Source organism: Barbus barbus (assembly GCF_936440315.1).
Source record: "Barbus barbus genome assembly, chromosome: 13".
Lineage (NCBI taxonomy): Eukaryota > Metazoa > Chordata > Actinopteri > Cypriniformes > Cyprinidae > Barbus > Barbus barbus.
In genome coordinates this window covers 13819095-13837506 of record NC_136741.1, presented here as the reverse complement: position 1 = coordinate 13837506, position 18412 = coordinate 13819095, and the positions used below count along the sequence as shown (strand labels likewise).

Genomic DNA, 18412 nt, shown 5'->3' with positions numbered 1-18412 from the left:
TTAAGTTTAATTTAATAGTTGTGCATATGCTCTTGTAAATGTATGAAGCATTGTGTTGTGAGTTTCTCTGCATGTCGTCTTGCTTTGCTCCGAAAGTCCTCTCTTTTGGCTCTAAATGGACCCTGGGTCCACATGCTCCATTTCAGAGAGATAAACATTCACATATGTTGAAAAACTCACTGTACAGCTCCACACAGCCAAGCACAAGGTCTAGACAGCCCAGAATCATTACATTTCCATGCTTCTGAGGTTATTTTCCACTCATTTCTCTCTCTCTCATTCTCCCAAAGGTGTTCTTTCTGCGCTCAGTCGACCCCGTGCTGGCAAACCCAATTAAACCATTTTATCACACCACAGATTTGATGGACCCCATAAGAGCTGCGCATTTAGAGAGCAAGACAGCCAATCTGAACTACAGCCAGGGTCCTGTGTACTATTGTGCAGTGACAGACAGAAGAGGTGTAGTAAGGGAGAGGGAGGGATAAAGAGAGGTATATGATGTGCTGAAGGAGCTGAGATCTGTCCCGGTGCTTGACCCAGTACCAGGAGGAACATCTGTTCAACCTCTGGACGGCTCCCCAGGCAAACACCCCATCCTTGCCAGAAGTGATAAATTTCAAAAAGAAAAAGAAAAAAGCATGAGAAAGGCATAGAGGCCGTCGAAGAATTCAGGACTCGGTTGAAGGTTATTTTTAGGGTTCCTCTGTACTGTAGACAGTGTGTAGAACTGTTATTTTCCTTTTAAAGGAAATGTTGATTATAATAAAAAACAACAATTTCAACAAATTTTTGTATTATTAGAATTGTATTTATATATTTATTATAATTTAAATTATTATTATTATTTATTTATTTTAAATAATGTTAATGTTTTATTATTTGAATTTTATTTTTGTATGTTTTTATTATTTTAAAAAAAAATTAATAGAGGGACAATCGAAGAAAAGAATTTGCGATAATAAACACTAGCTACAGTACAAATGCTGTCGATTTAATTTACTTAAGAAATTAGAGGAGATGAGAGGAGAGGAGAGGAGAGGAGAGGAGAGGAGAGGAGAGGAGAGGAGAGGAGAGGAGAGGAGAGGAGAGGAGAGGAGAGGAGAGGAGAGGAGAGGAGAGGAGGGGAGAGGAGAGGAGAGGAGAGGAGAGGAGAGGAGAGGAGAGGAGAGGGGTTGAGGTTTCTGCTGGCAAGCACAACTGAGCACAGAAGAGTTTATCGATTTAATTGCGGGAATAGGGCTGTAATTAGTCTCAAGGAATTAGAAGGAAAAGCGTAAAACTAAATTAGCTCCAGGCTTTGGGAAGAGTTTCAAACCTCAAGAATTCCAAAAGGGAATATGAAAGCAATAAACCCACTCTGGAGTTCAGCCAGATCCCCGACCCCCAACCCAAAACCATCTTCCTCCCTTCCAAACCCATCAAACTCAATGCCAGCATACAGATGGACAGACATGTTTTTAAACGATTATGACATATAATACAACATGAGTCTAACTTTTAGCATGGCAATCAAAAGTTATATGATTGCCATCAAAGCTTTAATTTGGGAGATGTACAGTTTAAATACTGTACCTGAGAAGGATGCAAAATGTACATTTAAACAAAAAAAAGATCTTTATAATGACTTCAGAGCGAGAGGCAAGTCAAAAAACAGGTAACTGTGAATTTATGTATATAGACTTTTGTAAACAAAAATAAAACCGAGAGCAATTAAAAGGTGGGTTTATTTTCAAAAGTGTGTCTCATGAGTGATGTGGTAAGTGTCAGTAAAGTGAGGTTAGTGTGTGCTGAAAGCTGCAGCTCACCTTTATTGAGCATAATTAGTGGTGTGTGTTAACAGCAGAATCTCTCTGTGGGAGGCAGCTGCCTCAGGCTGTAAACCCTCATCCCAATCCCAAAAGTCAGTTCTTATTTCTGTATCTTTATGAAACAGGATCCAGGGTAAATAAGAAAAAAAACTGAATTCAGTCTATTAGATTATGGTTATATTTGTTATTCCTATAAGCCTTTTTCATCAGAGCATCTCAAAGTTAACTTTTGCTTTTAATTTAAATAATACAATTATTAAATAAAATGTTAATTTATATAAAAATTATAAAAATATATAAGCAAAGCATACAAAATATATTAATTTAAATATATAAAAAATATATATATTAAATGTTCTCAGGAGTGATTATGCAGAAAGTCCTTAAATGGAGATGTTTTGGATGAATTCAAATTACCATCTGTTAACATGGTGTAAAAACATCTAAATGAAAGGGTAGGAACCAATTTATTCACCTGCTAAAAATAAATTTTAGCATGAGAAACTTTTATGTTAATATAAGTAAGAACATTTGTAGGCCATTAGTAGTGAATATGACCCGTTGAGTGACACTGCTCAGCTTTGCACTGTATCTATCCAATAAAGATACAAAAAGACTAAAAAAAAGATTTTCTGTCCACTGAACAGTGTCTGTAATGGAGCAGAGTCTGATTTCAGAAGAATGACATTTCCCTCAGTGTCTTGAGTGTCGTTGCTTCTCAGTCCTGCTCTTCTCACTCTCAACTTCTCACCCGTCTAGAACATTTCAGCAGGCTTAGCCCTGCATAAATCTTCCTGTTTATGCCTTATCTGTCGGTAAACAGGTCCAGACTGGAGCTTAGCCCTGGGTTAGCTCAGCGATATGAGCTAAAGTTCATGCTCTGCTCTCAGGAGTTTGACTCTGTCTGAGTCTGTGTTGAGGCTCACAGGAACTCTGAAAGACCCTGTGAGGTAACCTGACGGATTCAGAAATGTCCAACAGAGCTGCTGAGTCTTACACAGCCCAGCTAAATATCACATCATCCAGCCAAACCAAAATGTTTTATCTGCTTCTGCTGAGAAAGCAAGAACAGCCTGACATCTGGCATTTGCTGATCCAAAGGTTTGAAAAATTGGGTTATGAAATTTTACACCCTTGGTTTTTACACTGGTTTTGTAATGCTACCTACATTTACGCCTCGGCCAAAGAAGGCAACATTTGCACAGTTTCCATCACACCTGCGTCCTCAGAATGACTCAGATTAACATCTGTCCTCCACCTAGTACCCTACATGCTTCCTAAAAGCATATTTCACTGGATTTCCTGCACCTTCTGCCTATCAACATTTACATATTAAAACCATATGTTGAGAATAAGAAAAGATGGCGTGCCAAATGGTTTATATCAATTATAAGTGCACTCTAATGTCACTATGAAATGCCCTCTTCTTGAGAAAGCACAAATATCTGTAGTAGTTAATGAAGTGCTTGAAACAGACGTGAGAGTAAAGAGATGCGACGTGAAATTCAGGGGGGTGGGGAAACATGCCATGACGTGCTGAAGAGATGAAGGCGGTAAATAAATTTGAGGGTGATTTGTTCCACTCACTACAGAAAGCTAATCAAGTTCCTGGCAAAATTCCACAGTCATGATCCTGTGAACTGGTGAGAGAGACTGCCGTGGAACAAACAACACCATCTGTCTGCAAGCGCCACAGAAGAGCATTCCTGCAGATCAACCTCCATCGCAAAACCAATATTGGTCCCATAATGGTTTCAATTAAAAATCAGAGGGAGAGGGAGACTGTTTTTGCTAACCTCCCAAGGTAATAAAAATCAGGAAAACAGCCACTTGGCAAATACAGAAAGAGCAAAAAATTTACAACAGCCAAACTTTTTAAAATGTTGCGCCATCATTTCATAAACAGCTGCCAGATCAAGCACAGTCCCCAATTTAACAAGACCCTGCTGAAGATCACAGCTTAGACCAGAAAGAATTTCCAGGCTGATTAGTGCTGGTTTGATGCTGGTCTAGTCTGTGGATCATAGTAGCCTTCATGTTTACCAAAATAGGGTTGCATCAGCTGTCCGTATGCTAGTTTAGAACTAACTCTGCACCTTAGTTGCACCATTTGTTAAGGCAGAACGTACCTATTAGGTTGCAAGCTCGCCATAAATGAATATGCAGTTGCATAATATGACATTAACGAAGTTCAACAAAGTTAATGGTGCAAAGTGCTCCTATAGGTTAAATGGGTCATCAGATGCAAAATTCACTTTCAGATGTTGTTTGAACTAAAATGTGTCTTGGCAGTAGGGCTGGGCGATAAATTGATTTTATCGATTAACTCGAATGTGTAGTTTATGTTGATTTGTTTGAATGAAAATCGGTTTTCTTTTTAACATCCACCGACGCTCCCCTCTAAACTCCAGTAGTTCCGAATGAGTTCAGCCCTCCCCCCGCGCATTGGCCATATAGGGTTTGGCCGATAGACGATGCCGTGGTCCATCGCCAATGGCTGATAGACATCATGATGTTAAAGGCCTAACTTTACTTCGTTTTTGTATGCGAACGCGCAGCCTTTTTTTGAAGGTGTACGCGAATTATCAGAATTTTTTATTATTGATTTGACGCGCTCCAAAAAATTAAAGTAAGCATAGAGTAGAGCCCTGCACGGGCCTCAAATTTAGGCCCTAGCCTGGTCCTGGCCCGAGACGCTCAGGCCCTAACCCGGCCCGTGTCAGAATAAGCTTGTCAGAATTACCGGCCCGAGCCCGTCTTTTTTATTTTTTTTCTCCCAAAACGGCTCATGTTTCAGCTATTAAAATAGTTCAGTTTTGTATGTAATGGCAAAGTGATTATATTTTGCTTCGTTTTTTTAGTTAATTTCGAAAAACGTTTTTTTGTTCGTTAATAGGTCTAAGTTTTTCTCTTTCTTAAAGTAATGACCAAGCGGCCAGCGGCAGACCGGCAGGCTGATCATAGCGCATGTTTGATCAATTTAGCCTTCTCAAATCATCACAACTTGCCTAAAATAAAATCTATAGATATACTAAAACGTTAAACCTAGATAAATGTGCGCTGAATCCAATCGTTTGTGCGGAGAGTCGAAGCTAAAGTGCAGGACATGGAGGCACCAGCTCAATCAATTGCATTTTTTTTCCAATGGAAACAATTTAAAATACGCCGTATTTTTTGCTCATAAGAGTAATGCATTATTCGGAACTGTAAAGGGTCTACTTTATTTGTGTGCACTCACAATATCAACAAAACGTCTGCTTTTATAAAATAGAAAACAATGATGCACTTTCTGCCGTCTCGTCTTGAACAGGAGCGCTTCACAAAAATGAACCGAAAGTCAGCGAATACATGCCTCACAGACATGATAAATATACAGGTGCTGGTCATAAAATTTGAATTTCATGAAAAAGTTGATTTATTTCAGTAATACCATTCAAAAAGTGAAACTTGTATATTAGATTCATTCAATACACACAGACTGATATATTTCAAATGTTTATTTCCTTTAATTTCGATGATTATAACTGACAACTAATGAAAGTCCCAAATTCAGTATCTCAGAAAATTAGAATATCAATTAAGACCAATGCAAAAAAAATGATTTTTAGAAATGTTGGCCAACTGAAAAGTATGAACATGAAAAGTATGAGCATGTACAGCACTCAATATTTAGTTGGGGCTCCTTTGGCCTGGATTACTGCAGCAATGCGGCGTGGCATGGAGTCGATCAGTCTGTGGCACTGCTCAGGTGTTATGAGAGCCCATGTTGCTCTGATAGTGACCTTCAGCTCTTCTGAATTGTTGGGTCTGGCGTATTGCATCTTCCTCTTCACAATACCCCATAGGTTTTCTATGGGGTTAAGGTCAGGCGAGTTTGCTGGCCAATCAAGAACAGGGATACCATGGTCCTTAAACCAGGTACTGGTAGCTTTGGCAGTGTGTGCAGGTGCCAAGTCCTGTTGGAAAATGAAATCTGCATCTCCATAAAGTTGGTCAGCAGCAAGAAGCATGAAGTGCTCTAAAACTTCCTGGTAGACGGCTACGTTGACCTTGGACCTTAGAAAACACAATGGACCAACACCAGCAGATGACATGGCACCCCAAACCATCAATGACTGTGGAAACTTTACACTGGACCTCAAGCAACGTGGATTATGTGCCTCTCCTCTCTTCCTCCAGACTCTGGGACCTTGATTTCCAAAGGAAATGCAAAATTTACTTTCATCAGAGAACATAACTTTGGACCACTCAGGAGCAGTCCAGTCAAGACGCTTCTGACACTGTCTCTTGTTCAAGAGTGGCTTGACACAAGGAATGCGACAGCTGAAACCCATGTCTTGCATGCGTCTGTGCGTGGTGGTTCTTGAAGCACTGACTCCAGCTGCAGTCCACGCTTTGTGAATCTCCCCCACATTTTTTAATGGGTTTTGTTTCACAATCCTCTCCAGGGTGCGGTTTTCCCTATTGCTTGGACACTTTTTTCTACCACATCTTGTCCTTCCCTTCGCCTCTCTATTAATGTGCTTGGACACAGAGCTCTGTGAACAGCCAGCCTCTTTAGCAATGACCTTTTGTGTCTTACCCTCCTTGTGCAAGGTGTCAATGGTCGTCTTTTGGACAACTGTCAAGTCAGCAGTCTTCCCCATGATTGTGTAGCCTACAGAACTAGACTGAGAGACCATTTAAAGGCTTTTGCAGGTGTTTTGAGTTAATTAGCTGATTAGAGTGTGGAACCAGGTGTCTTCAATATTGAACATTTTCACAATATTCTAATTTTCTGAGATACTGAATTTGGGACTTTCATTAGTTGTCAGTTATAATCATCAAAATTAAAGGAAATAAACATTTGAAATATATCAGTCCGTGTGTAATGAATGAATCTAATATACAAGTTTCACTTTTTGAATGGTATTACTGAAATAAATAAACTTTTTCATGATATTCTAATTTTATGACCAGCGCCCGTATCTATAGAAAGCTTTAAATTACTTCTTAACGAAATAAATCAAATCAAAAACAAAAACTCTTTCATTATAATCATAATATATGAAGATGCACTTCTCTCTAAAGGTGCGTCTAATGGGGAGATGGCAAGTCAGGATCGTCATCTTCATCTTTGCGACACTGACACAGAAAACACTAGTTTATTAGTAAATAATTAAAATATCTCCTTACTATTTCCCTGGACACATTCATGGTAATTATAAAACTTATGTAAAAACTTTTGCTGGGGCTTTACAGCAAGCTTTATTGCATGTATTTGAAGGCAGAACTCTTCATCTGCGCAGACGGCACTCGCTGCTGCTGCAGGACACTAAACACCATCGAGCCGCTCTTGACAGTCACAGTAGCACGGACTCATGTTGTTTCCACCAGCATGACAATTTTTTTCATTAGGCTACTAATTGATGGATGTCTAAAATATAAAACTATTGAGAGCCCTATAACAGGCCCGAGGCCCGGCCCGTGTCGTGTCTGAACTATGACGTGAAAATGGTGAACTATGAAGCCCGGCACTAGAGGCGTAAAAAAGTTGGGGCCCGTCATGCCCGGGCTGAAATGCAGGGCTCTAGCTTAGAGCCCTGATTGTATATAAAATTGCGGGAATCAGGGATTACACCTGGCATTGAAACTGCTTTTGAATGCGCGGTCGTTTTTTAGTTTCACTTTCGAGATTCACGATCACATGTACTGTTTATACTATGGAGCGGCAGTACTTACCACACATTTGACAAGATCAGATGTTTTGTCAGTGGTCCTGAGGATCTGCAAACCATTTGTCATTGTCCCGCCAAAACAGTCACTGATATTTAATGCTGTTGAATGTTTTGTTTACACTTTATCAGAAATACTTCCTATCTACTGAATAGCAAGATGTTAAAACATGTGTTTAAAGAAAACTTATCAAAAAGGGTTACATAATTTTATGTTATGTTACGTTACATATTCACTTGTTACTATGGCAGGGCCTGCCATCTTGTCTTTTTGGCTTGTTGTTTCTGATTGCACTTTAACCCCAAGGGGGTAATCCAGATTAAATCCCAGAAGGGAAAATCAAAACAAAATGAAGTTAAAACTTGTTTTGAACAATTTCTTTGTCATCAGCAGATTGATTTTAAGTAGGGGGGGAAAAATTGATTTAAATCGTAAATCAGATTTTTTGTAAAAAAAAAATCGGGGATTTTTTTCTTAGGCCATATCGCCCAGCCCTACTTGGCACATAACCACCCTATAATGATAAAAATCCACCCAGTGTTGTTTTTTAAATCCCAATAAATCCAAACCCCTTTTCTCACATCAAGGTGTTCACAGATTCTTGGCAGAATGACACAGTTCTGCACAGGCCCCTCCCACGTTTGTTGATTGACACTAGTATTTTAGCACAGACCCACCCTGAGTGAACTTTCAACAGTCCGCAATTGTTTTGACGCTGGAGCAGATGTAGACAAGAATGTCTCCTAAGAGTTTGAGGTGCATTGTTGTTGGATGTAATAATGAACACAGCAATCGTCATTTACTCGCAACATCTGAGCCGCTGAAGACACAGTGGATTACGTTTGTTTCTGAAGGAAATGCACCCTACAGAATCCAACAATCTACCTAAATGCGTCTTTGTTCGCGCGAATCATCCATGATCCACATTCACCTACAGAAGAGGTGAGTATAAGGTTTTTTTTTATGAATCTTTGCAAATTGCCTTTCCTAACAATGTGCTAGTTTCACGATGAATGCGGGTAAAGTTTACCATCTCTCAGAAAACTGCTTGTCACCCCACAGAAGAGAGGGGCAAGGTGAGCAGAGCTCATTAGCATTTAAAGCAACAAATAGGCTCGCTATGAACAGAGCTGTTTTGACAGGGTAAAAAGGGTGATGTTTTACACTACCATTGAGAAATTTTAACCAAAGTATGTTAAATACTTCTCATTAAGACCGTAATAAATCATATCAACTTGTGGAAAATGGCCATCTGATGACCCCTTTAAAACCAGGATACCAAGTAACTTGCTAGGTTGCTGGTGCAACCGACCCAATAATTTTTATTTTTATTTTTTTTGTGAAACATCTTGTTGCAACAAAGCTTGGCCGTGAAGTTGCTTGACCAAGAATGCTATAAGAGTATTGAAGATGCCAATATCCCATGCTGATCACCAGCAATGAAAGTAAAACATACGCCAACTGTTCTGGTCTCCTTCAGACAAGAACGATATCTGTTTCAAGATGATTCTGATATACAAGTATCCCCCATGTCCCCCTTCAGGCTCTTTCATGACTGGCTGTAAATTGGCAATGGCGTCACAGGGATTGTGTTTTACAATGAGATGTTTGGATTTCAGGGCTTTTGTTTTAGGGCTGGGTGATGTATACAAAGCAGCCAAAACCAGCTTTCTGCTCAGACTCCAGGACTCCCATCTGCCTCTTTGGACCTCCAAGTGCTGGAACCAGAAAACAAGGGTTGGCAGGGCTTATACACAGACAACCAGCCTTATAAAGCCATTATTCAACTGTAAAAATGTTCGGCCAACTTTGAGGGCCAGAGATGTAGAAACCTGGTTGCAGGGTCAATGAAAAATAAAGAGAAGAAAAAATATTTTCAAATTATAGTTGTAAATGTGCCAAGTTCTTAGAAAAAAATACTCTTTCTATTCATGTGGGATTTTATAAACTTTTCTAATAAACTCAAAAGTTTAAATGTCATGTAGTGTAACCATGAAGTGCAATAATATATTTTCTTTTCATCTCAAATCTTTTTTTTTTCTTTTTTTTTTTAGTTTTTAAATTTATTTTTCACTTCAACACAATGACAAACTTGAGCTATTCAGTTTCTTTCTTTGAATTATTTTTTTTTCCCATTATGATATTGCCCCTATTATGGGTTATGAAAGGTTCATATTTTGGTTTTGGGAGTCCCCAACAACATGCATTTATTTTTACCTTATTTGCTCAACGACTCCCAAACGATTCGCTCAATGATGAATTTTTCCAAACCTCTCCTTTGCGTGACGCTAATCTTCGGTGATTGGTCCGATTGGTCGATTTCATTTAAAGCAGTGTTTGTGAGAGCAGTACTGCTTTGTGTACAGCCATTACCGAGGAAACAGCTATTTTGCTCCAAAAGTGGCACCTAGTGGCAAAGAATGAATTTGCATTTTCATTCAGACCAACGCGGAAATCAAGTTTTCCCAGATCTGCGCTCGCAACAAGTGGGCGGGCAATATGTTAATGTTTCATGCTGACATCAACATGAAACGGTTTGGGATTCATTTTAAAAACAACTCAGAGTCGACTCTTTCTTTTGAGAGACAATAACTTAATACACGGTGCACTATCAGATTTAAAACTTTGCATGATGTTTTCATTCACTTAGAGGTGAATTACACACTGCATGAAAGTTAATTTTCAAAAATCCATAATAGAGGCACTTTAAGACAGTTGTAACACCCTGACATGCATGACTTTATTGAATTTAAAATTTAGAAATTAAAAACGGCTTTACTGATGTCATTGATTGATTTTTTTTTCTGATTCAAACAGAAAATGAGCTCATGTCATTGAACTTGAAATAGCTGAGCTGAATTAGTTGGGTTGATTTGTGCCAAGACATGAGCAGATTAAACTCTGTGCTTCTTCTCCAGCCATGTTTGTAAGTTTTACACAAAATCGCACAAGACTTGGCTCTGATGCTACACACTCTTGAGCCATCTGCTGCAGCTATGTGCTGGAACGGAGTTCACTTCACAGAGCGTTGAGCCGGAAATAGTTCCGGCATGGAACAGAGTGTGTGTGTGTGTGTGAGCTGCTGTACAAAAAGGATGAATTCTGTCAGTGTGTCAGGATGCCTGGTAAGGAGGTTCTTCTAGTAAAAGTGTGAGCTCATTGCCCTGGCTGATCTCACACTAACTGTGAGGGCTGTGTGTGCATGTGTGTATTCAGATGATGTCATCATGAGATTTGGGCTAATAAAATCAAAGCCAAGAGCAAAAGGAAGATGTGAAGTAAAGGCTGGAGGTACGTGCTGACAGCTCAACAATGGGATCAGGTCCTTTTTCGCAGTCCTGACTTATTATTAAGATGTTCCAAGAGACACAGGGTTTGAGGAGTAAAGTTCCCATTTGCAATGAAAGGCCAACAGATCACATCATCAGCTCACATAAGGAACCAGTATGTCTGTGCTATCAGTCAACATTAATGGTCAGTTCACTTTTCAATGGCCAGTTCTGATGCTAATGTAGAGAGCAGCGTGGCTAACATGCATGTATGTGTGTGTGTGTGTGTGTGTGTGTGAGTGTGTGTGTCAGTGTGTGAGTGAGTGAGTGAGTGAGTGAGTGAATGAGAGAGAGAGAGAGAACATCAATTGATTTGCCAAGAAATCGGTTGGTATCAACTGATTGTGCCTTATTGACTGATACCAACAATCTTGAAATGGCCAATATCAACACCAATATAAAACACAAAGCAACATTAATAACCTCACACTTATTAATGTTTACAGTTAACACCAACAGTTTGATATTAGCATGTTGCTAATTTTGTATGCCATTTTTTGGCAGAGGCTGTATTTAGGCAGAGGCAGTACATACTATTTATACAAAGTACAAATAGCAATAAATGCTATTTACACTAAAGGTAATGTCACATTTACTGTTGCTTGGCAAAATGTGAATCATTTGTACCCACTACTGTAGGAACAAGCTGGGCCTCAGCTTTTTTTTTTTTTTTAAATGGCAAAATAATTAAAAACAGAAGAAAACACAAGAAATAATATCGGTAACACTTTATTTTATGGTCTCTTAATTAGTTGCTTATTAGCATGCATATTACTAGAATATTAGCCATTTATTAGTAGTAATTAAGCACATATTAATGCCTTATTCGACATCCCTAATCCTACCCAATACCTAAATTTAACAACTACCTTACTATTATAATCCATTGATATAATTCGTATTAGTGTGATCACTATGAAGACAAAAAAAATCTCAAACTCTTAGTCAAGTGTTAAAGTGTAGGTGAGTGAAAATATATCTGAGCTAAACTTATTCTTAGCCTCAATGGCAAGTGAAATCTAACAGTTTATTAGCCAATGGCTAACGAGAGAGATTTAATCACCATGTAGAGGGTTTACATTTATAACAGACATATCCTTTGTATTGTATTTTGGGAATGCCTTATCCACAAATGAAACATGTGAAACTGCTCTAGACAGTATGAGGCATCAAAGAAGGCAGACATATCTGTAACATTTTAGTCACTCAGCATTCATTTAACAAGTCAATCATATTTGTTATGAGCACTTTGAGGATTTATCTTGGCCAAACCACAGCTACCTGCTGAAGTATCTGTTGCAAACACAATCTTCATCTTTTCTCATAAGTTGCCCTGGGCTCTGCCAAAAACTAAAATATGATCTTTAATAGCACTACACACAAAACTAGACATTTACAAGAGCATTGCCTTGCTAATAAACGTCCAAGGATGACCTCGGCACGTTCTCCTCTGAAATATATTTTGCCTGTAGTTGTCTGCCTGAAATTATATGAAGCCGATATAAGAATACATCCTATCCCTACAGGAAATAACTAAATTTGCGGTCTAACACAATATTACATTTTTCTCATCCATAATCTCAGCAGTATCTGAAAACCGAGCCTTGGTTACAAACCAAAAAAATGGTTTACTGTGTCTTGGTTTCATACTGTGCTCAGTTTTTGCCATGCAACAAGACTGAAATATGTTGACGGGCAATTTTATAGAATAAATAGTCCCTTCCCACACCCAGGTGATGAATGACAAGCGATTTGAATTTTGGAGGAAAGATCGAATCTAACATGGTCAAAGTGGACTGACTCATACAAAAGAGAATTTAGGGTGTTGTACAGTTGGACAACTCTCTGTGGCCACTAAAGGGGTTATGAAGACATTCATAATTATGTCAGTATGCATGTTTAAGAAAGTTCCTTACATAGACAAAGAAAGCATGGATTTGATTTGCGTATGTGGAGTCACTTTACATCCGCATTCAGAACATAAGCAGGAGAGCAGAACTTGTCCACACAGATGGAAATAATAGTAGCTCGCGGCACTACATTCCTCTAGAATGCTATGGTTTTAAAACACATTTGAAAATGATTATTGCATAGAACCGCTAGCTACATAAAGGTATTTACAGTGTACACACGGCAGGAAGAGTGTGACAGTTAAACCAGTGAGGCCTCTTGCTCTCGCTGCATTGTGATTTTCTCATGTGATAGGGACAGGGTGGGAAATTACCACCCGTTACAAGCCAAATGTGGGTGTTTTTGAGCATAATTTATTTAACAGTCATGGTTGCGGGTGACCAGTCTTGGATTGGCCTTTACAAAAAGTTCTCATTTAGTAACAATGATGCGCAGCGTTTGCAGAAGTTTATATTATATGGGATTCAAATTAATCTCAGGTCCATGTAAAAGAACGCAAAAATGCCTATTTTTGCTTGTTATGGCTAATGCATACTGTACCAACAGACGCAGACCAATGTAACAACCACCAAATTACAATATGTCACTTCTCAGACATTTCACAAGCCAGTAAATGAGTGCCGACCAACAATAATAGACGGCAGCAGGGGTAATACACTCATCTCTCCAACAAAACCAGAAAAAAACCTGTAGTATAGTATTTTCCAAAAGAAGCAGCATAAACAATAACTATGAGGTTGTTGAAACACAAAAATATTTGAAAAGAAAAAAAGGTGTGACTCCAAATTCAAGACCAAGAACAGTGTAAATGCAAAAATAACTAGTTTTTTGTTTTGTTTTACTTCTGTTTATTTTTTATTTAAGCTTAGTTATTTCAGAGAGGATTATGAAGAAAAAGACAAAAACACAGAGCGATGTCATCTACAAAGATTTAATGCTTTTTCTCCAATTTCACAGCTATATTATTCAGTATTGCAACAAAAATATATATATTAAAATTTAGCATTTGGCTGGTGGGTAAAAAATTCATTTCCCATCCCGCATAGCGATGCTTATGATCAGAGATCCTGAGCAGCCCACTTTCATTTTCTCATTAAGCCCAGTGCTCTCCTGACTAAATATGGTCGGCTGTTCAGGGGGTGGCTCTCTTTACTTAAACCCCCTTCCAGCTCTCCTCTGAGCTCCCTCAGTGCAGCGAGGAACGCCCTGGATCTTGTCATCTTGTTATTTTAGGGTAAAGAGGAGTGAAGTAACTCTGCACTGTTTCATAGGATGGCTGGAAAACAATAATGTTGTGTGGGAGAGTCTTAGTCGCTGATCTCACTGGTCTATTATATATTTGTGAGTAACATTACTTCGGTCAATCCGGAGTCTAAATTGTTTCCATGAATAAACAACTCCCTAACTCCCTAGTGAATGCCCTCTGCAGTTCAGTGAATACAAAGGGTTGGATTTAAAATAGGTAGATACAGATTCTGATTGTGTTCCAGGTGAGATGTTTTGAAAGTAGGGTTGTAACGATATACTGTATGACGGTCTATTGCGGTTTGAACGTACGCGGTTATCATACCGTAAACATTTGCATATTTACGGTTTAAAAAATTTTTATAAAAAAAATATATAATAATCTCACCCGCTCATATGCAATTTATTTCGGCTGCTTCACTCTGCTGAAATGACAGAGATTGTATCTAATCTCCATCCCCCGCCCAAAAAAAGTTTAAATTTGCAGTATGGGAATAATTTGGATATTTTAAAAAAAACACGAACGTGGGGTTGTCCTTGAGGACTAATCCAATTTGTAAAAAATGTGGACGCAAAGTGGCTGCAAGAGCAGGCAATACATCCAACAGGTTCGCTCATATTCGCGGACATCATCCCTCCGTGCAGATAAAGGTATGTTGCATTTATAACAAGTTATAAGGTCGTATAATTTCCGTGATGCAGAGGGAATGCCGGTGCAGTCGTGAACATGGGATTTACAGTATAACGTTAACGAGGTTGTCACTTAAAACGAGCAATCTGATGGATGGATAAATCAAAAGTAGATATGAGTGGCGCCGTTTTATCTACTACATACTGAAGTATGCATGCATGACACTAATGATGCTTTCAGCGTCTACATAAACATGAACATCAGCAGAGCTTCTCTGAGAGAAAACCAGTTATATTTGAGAAAAACCACTGTCAAATACACTAAACTCAAAGGTCTGCTACAACCCGTCAAAATAAAACTTCAATTTAACTTGAAGTCCTGACAGAAATAAATTAGCATTGTACAATGTACTTAAAAGTTATGACAACAATAATAATATTCTTTATAATAATTAATTTATTTAAACATTATTTTTAAGGAATATCATGTTTGTCCATGTTTTAACTTAGAATTCCTCTGTTGTGCAGCACTTTGCCAAAAATAAGTGTTGTTAAATTTTCATTTGATAACATTTTAAAACATTAATTAAAATGTTAAAGTGTGATATAGATATACATAAGGCTTACGGCTTAATTTTGTAATTTATTTTTTTTGTTAGGGAGGCTTACTTTCATTAAAATGATTTCAAGTTTGTTGCAATAAAGGATTTGTTCACTCAAATAACTTGTTCTTATTCTTTTAAGAGTCATTGTTACTTATAAGAATTATTGTTTAATATATACCGTATTATATGAGTACCGTATTATATAATATATACCGTATTATATAATATATGAGACGATTATCATACCGTGAAAATCTCATACCGTTACAACCCTATTTGAAAGCACACTTGCAGAAAAGAAAAATCTCAGGAGGCAATCTCTTAATATTTGTTTCTTCTAGATAACAACGCGCTCATTCATAAAACAAATATAAGAATATCTGTGCAGTGGTGGTCAGTAACGAAGTAGCTTTATTTTGAGGAACTTTTACTTTTACTTCACTAAATTCCAAAGCATAAGATCGTACTTTTTACTTCACTACATTTCATAAAACATATCGTTACTCCTTATAATACATCACGTGCTCCAAGACGCAGAAGCGGTGTCTGATTCATGAACGAACTGATTCTTTTCAATGAACCTGTTAAATCAGTTTGCAAATTGCAACAAACGATTCATTCAGAAACTGAAATGATCCGATTGCAGGTGTTCTCGAGTCGACAACTCACTGATTCAAATGATCCGTTTAGAGCGAGTCTCCAGTGAACTGAACTCACAAGTAAGAACCGGTGCTGTGTCCCAATTCGCATACTATCCGTCCTAAATAGTATTCAAAAATAAAATTGGTATGTCCCAAATCATAGTATGTTTAAAAACGTATGCCAAAGATTCCCGGATGGTCTACTACTTCTGGTTAGAATTCGAAGTGCAGATTGATGCACACTCTAACGGCTAATATTACCCACAACACATTGCGCTGTGGACGAGGATTCGATTAGAACTACAAACACGCATAAAAAGTGTTAAAACTACAAATATGGCGGATATGCATGACCAACGGACAGGTAGAGAAATGGATTTGAGTGATAAATAAAAAATGTCTAACCGGATGAAAAAATCTGTATTTAAATGTTATCCACGTTATATTTCATGTGCAGCAACACTGTGAACTTTTATAATGATACGTTTGGTCATTAACTTTGAGATGCATCATTATGCAAACACATGAGCAGAGTTCTCGGCATGAAAGACCCGCGATGTGCTTCTTTATTTCTCTCATATTACAACATCTGAGTGAAATGGATTATCAAAAAAACGTAGATGTAGAAGAAAGATGTAAGGTTTAAGATGAAGATCAAGCAATCAAAACAGTAAAGAAAGAAAGAAAGAAAGAAAGAAAGAAAGAAAGAAAGAAAGAAAGAAAGAAAGAAAGAAAGAAAGAAAGAGAAAGATGCATGGCTAAATTTGTTCACTCTAAGATCGTCAAGACACATGTAGAATATAGGGTGAATTTCTATTACATGCCAACTTTAAAATAAAAGGTGGTAATATTCTGTACTCTGATTTGGACAATTTTTAGTCCTGTAATATAAGCCAAATATTTCACCCATTTCATTTATGATCTGTTAAGGTATTTTCAAATCCACAAACTGTCCAATTCAAGCATTTACAAGTTTCCTGTTAATCAGATTACTTCTCATCTACCACCAAATTTCATTCGGATCAAGCTCAAACAGATCGACTGGAGTGTTTACATGTAGTCTTTTCAATCCAATTGAACCATCAATCCGATTATAAACAGGTTATTTGTGTACATGTAAACATAGCTATTGAGGGTACACATCTATCCCCAAAACTACGCTGACGGTTTTACAAACAATTTACAAAAATCTGCTCTGCTTGTGTTTCATAAACGAGGCTGTCCTGCTGCTCAGATTTTTTTCCAGAGTAACAGCGCTGAGACATTTCACACGTCTCCTCTAGAGTTTCAATAGAGATCTCAGGAGACTTTTACATTTCCAGAGATACAAAATTCTGCAATCCAAAGATGGAGATCTCGACATGAATATTACTTATTTTTCTTATACTAAATAATCTAAGCCATACCACTCACATTAATACCTCTTAATAATATAAATAACTCATTAATAACACTTTCACTTCATGTCAACAGTTGTCCCATTTTTTTTCATCTTAGTAGTTTTGTTTTCAGCCATGCATCGACTTTGTATCAAATGTTTATTCTAAGAATTAAACTATGAAAGAGCACCCACTGAGCAATAAGTGTTTCTGTGGTGAAGCGATGGGTAAAACAGTGGAGAACAGAGCGAAGCCACAACTACAGTATAAACCTCAGCACCGTCTAGCCACCAAACATCCGTCAGGCAGCGTGGTGAACATCCACAGACTACAGCAGTCAATATAAACCTGTGAGCCTGTGCCAGATGCAATTACACAAGCCTCTGTCTAAAAGATGGTTGTGTTGGCATGGGGTGTGTTTACGTGTGTATGGATGTGTGTGTGAGCATGTTTGTATTTCCTCTGGGTACACACACCTGAATGCATCTTTGAGCGAGTAAGACCTCTGCTGACAGGAGAGTGGAGAAGTTTGTTTGAGGAAGGTAAGACGAGCCAAAGAGAGTGTAAATGAATTGTGTGTTTAAAGATGCTTGTTGATTTGGAATGAATGAGAATCTGAATCTGCTGGGGAGGATGGAGAGACAGACAGGGACGTGATAGAGAGATGGTTTGAGAGTCTGAGACTCACATGGAAGATGCGTTTGACTCCTGAGGCCAGTTTCTCTGTCCGAAGCTTCCAGAGGACGGGCTGAGGGGAGTTCAGGACGAAGACCAGCGGTTTCTGGTGCACAGGCAGGGACTGGATGGGCCGCAGATGTAACACCACCTGAACACAGCAACGGAAAGGGTTAAATGAGAACGGCAAAGAGAGAAGGGAATTGAGTGCTGAAGACAATGAGGACATTCACTAAAGACAGATAGGACACATGGGGCTCTTGACTGTATAAAGACCTCAGAGCTTCAGCTGCTAGAAAGACTTTTTGTTTAGACATTTAAATTTCAAAATTCGTGATCTTGAGAAAAAAAGACAAAATTTGTTTTAGGGAATTCATTGACATTAAAAAAGCCTAATATTCAACTGTGAAAACATTTTCAGGGTGGTACAACTGCTATGATATGATAAAAAAGCCTCAATAACTTGTCTGAGAA

At 38.2% G+C, this 18412-nt stretch overlaps 1 protein-coding gene across 1 annotated transcript in view; it reads right to left on the bottom strand.

Moving 5' to 3' along the window:
• The window catches only part of LOC306878698 (transforming growth factor beta receptor type 3-like), a 137128-nt gene that overhangs the window by 37864 nt on the left and 80852 nt on the right, over nt 1-18412 (bottom strand). The window contains exon 4 of the mRNA XM_079431190.1: nt 17952-18089. Within this exon, the coding sequence (XP_079287316.1) occupies nt 17952-18089 (138 nt within the window). The remainder of the gene's footprint in view (nt 1-17951; nt 18090-18412) is intronic.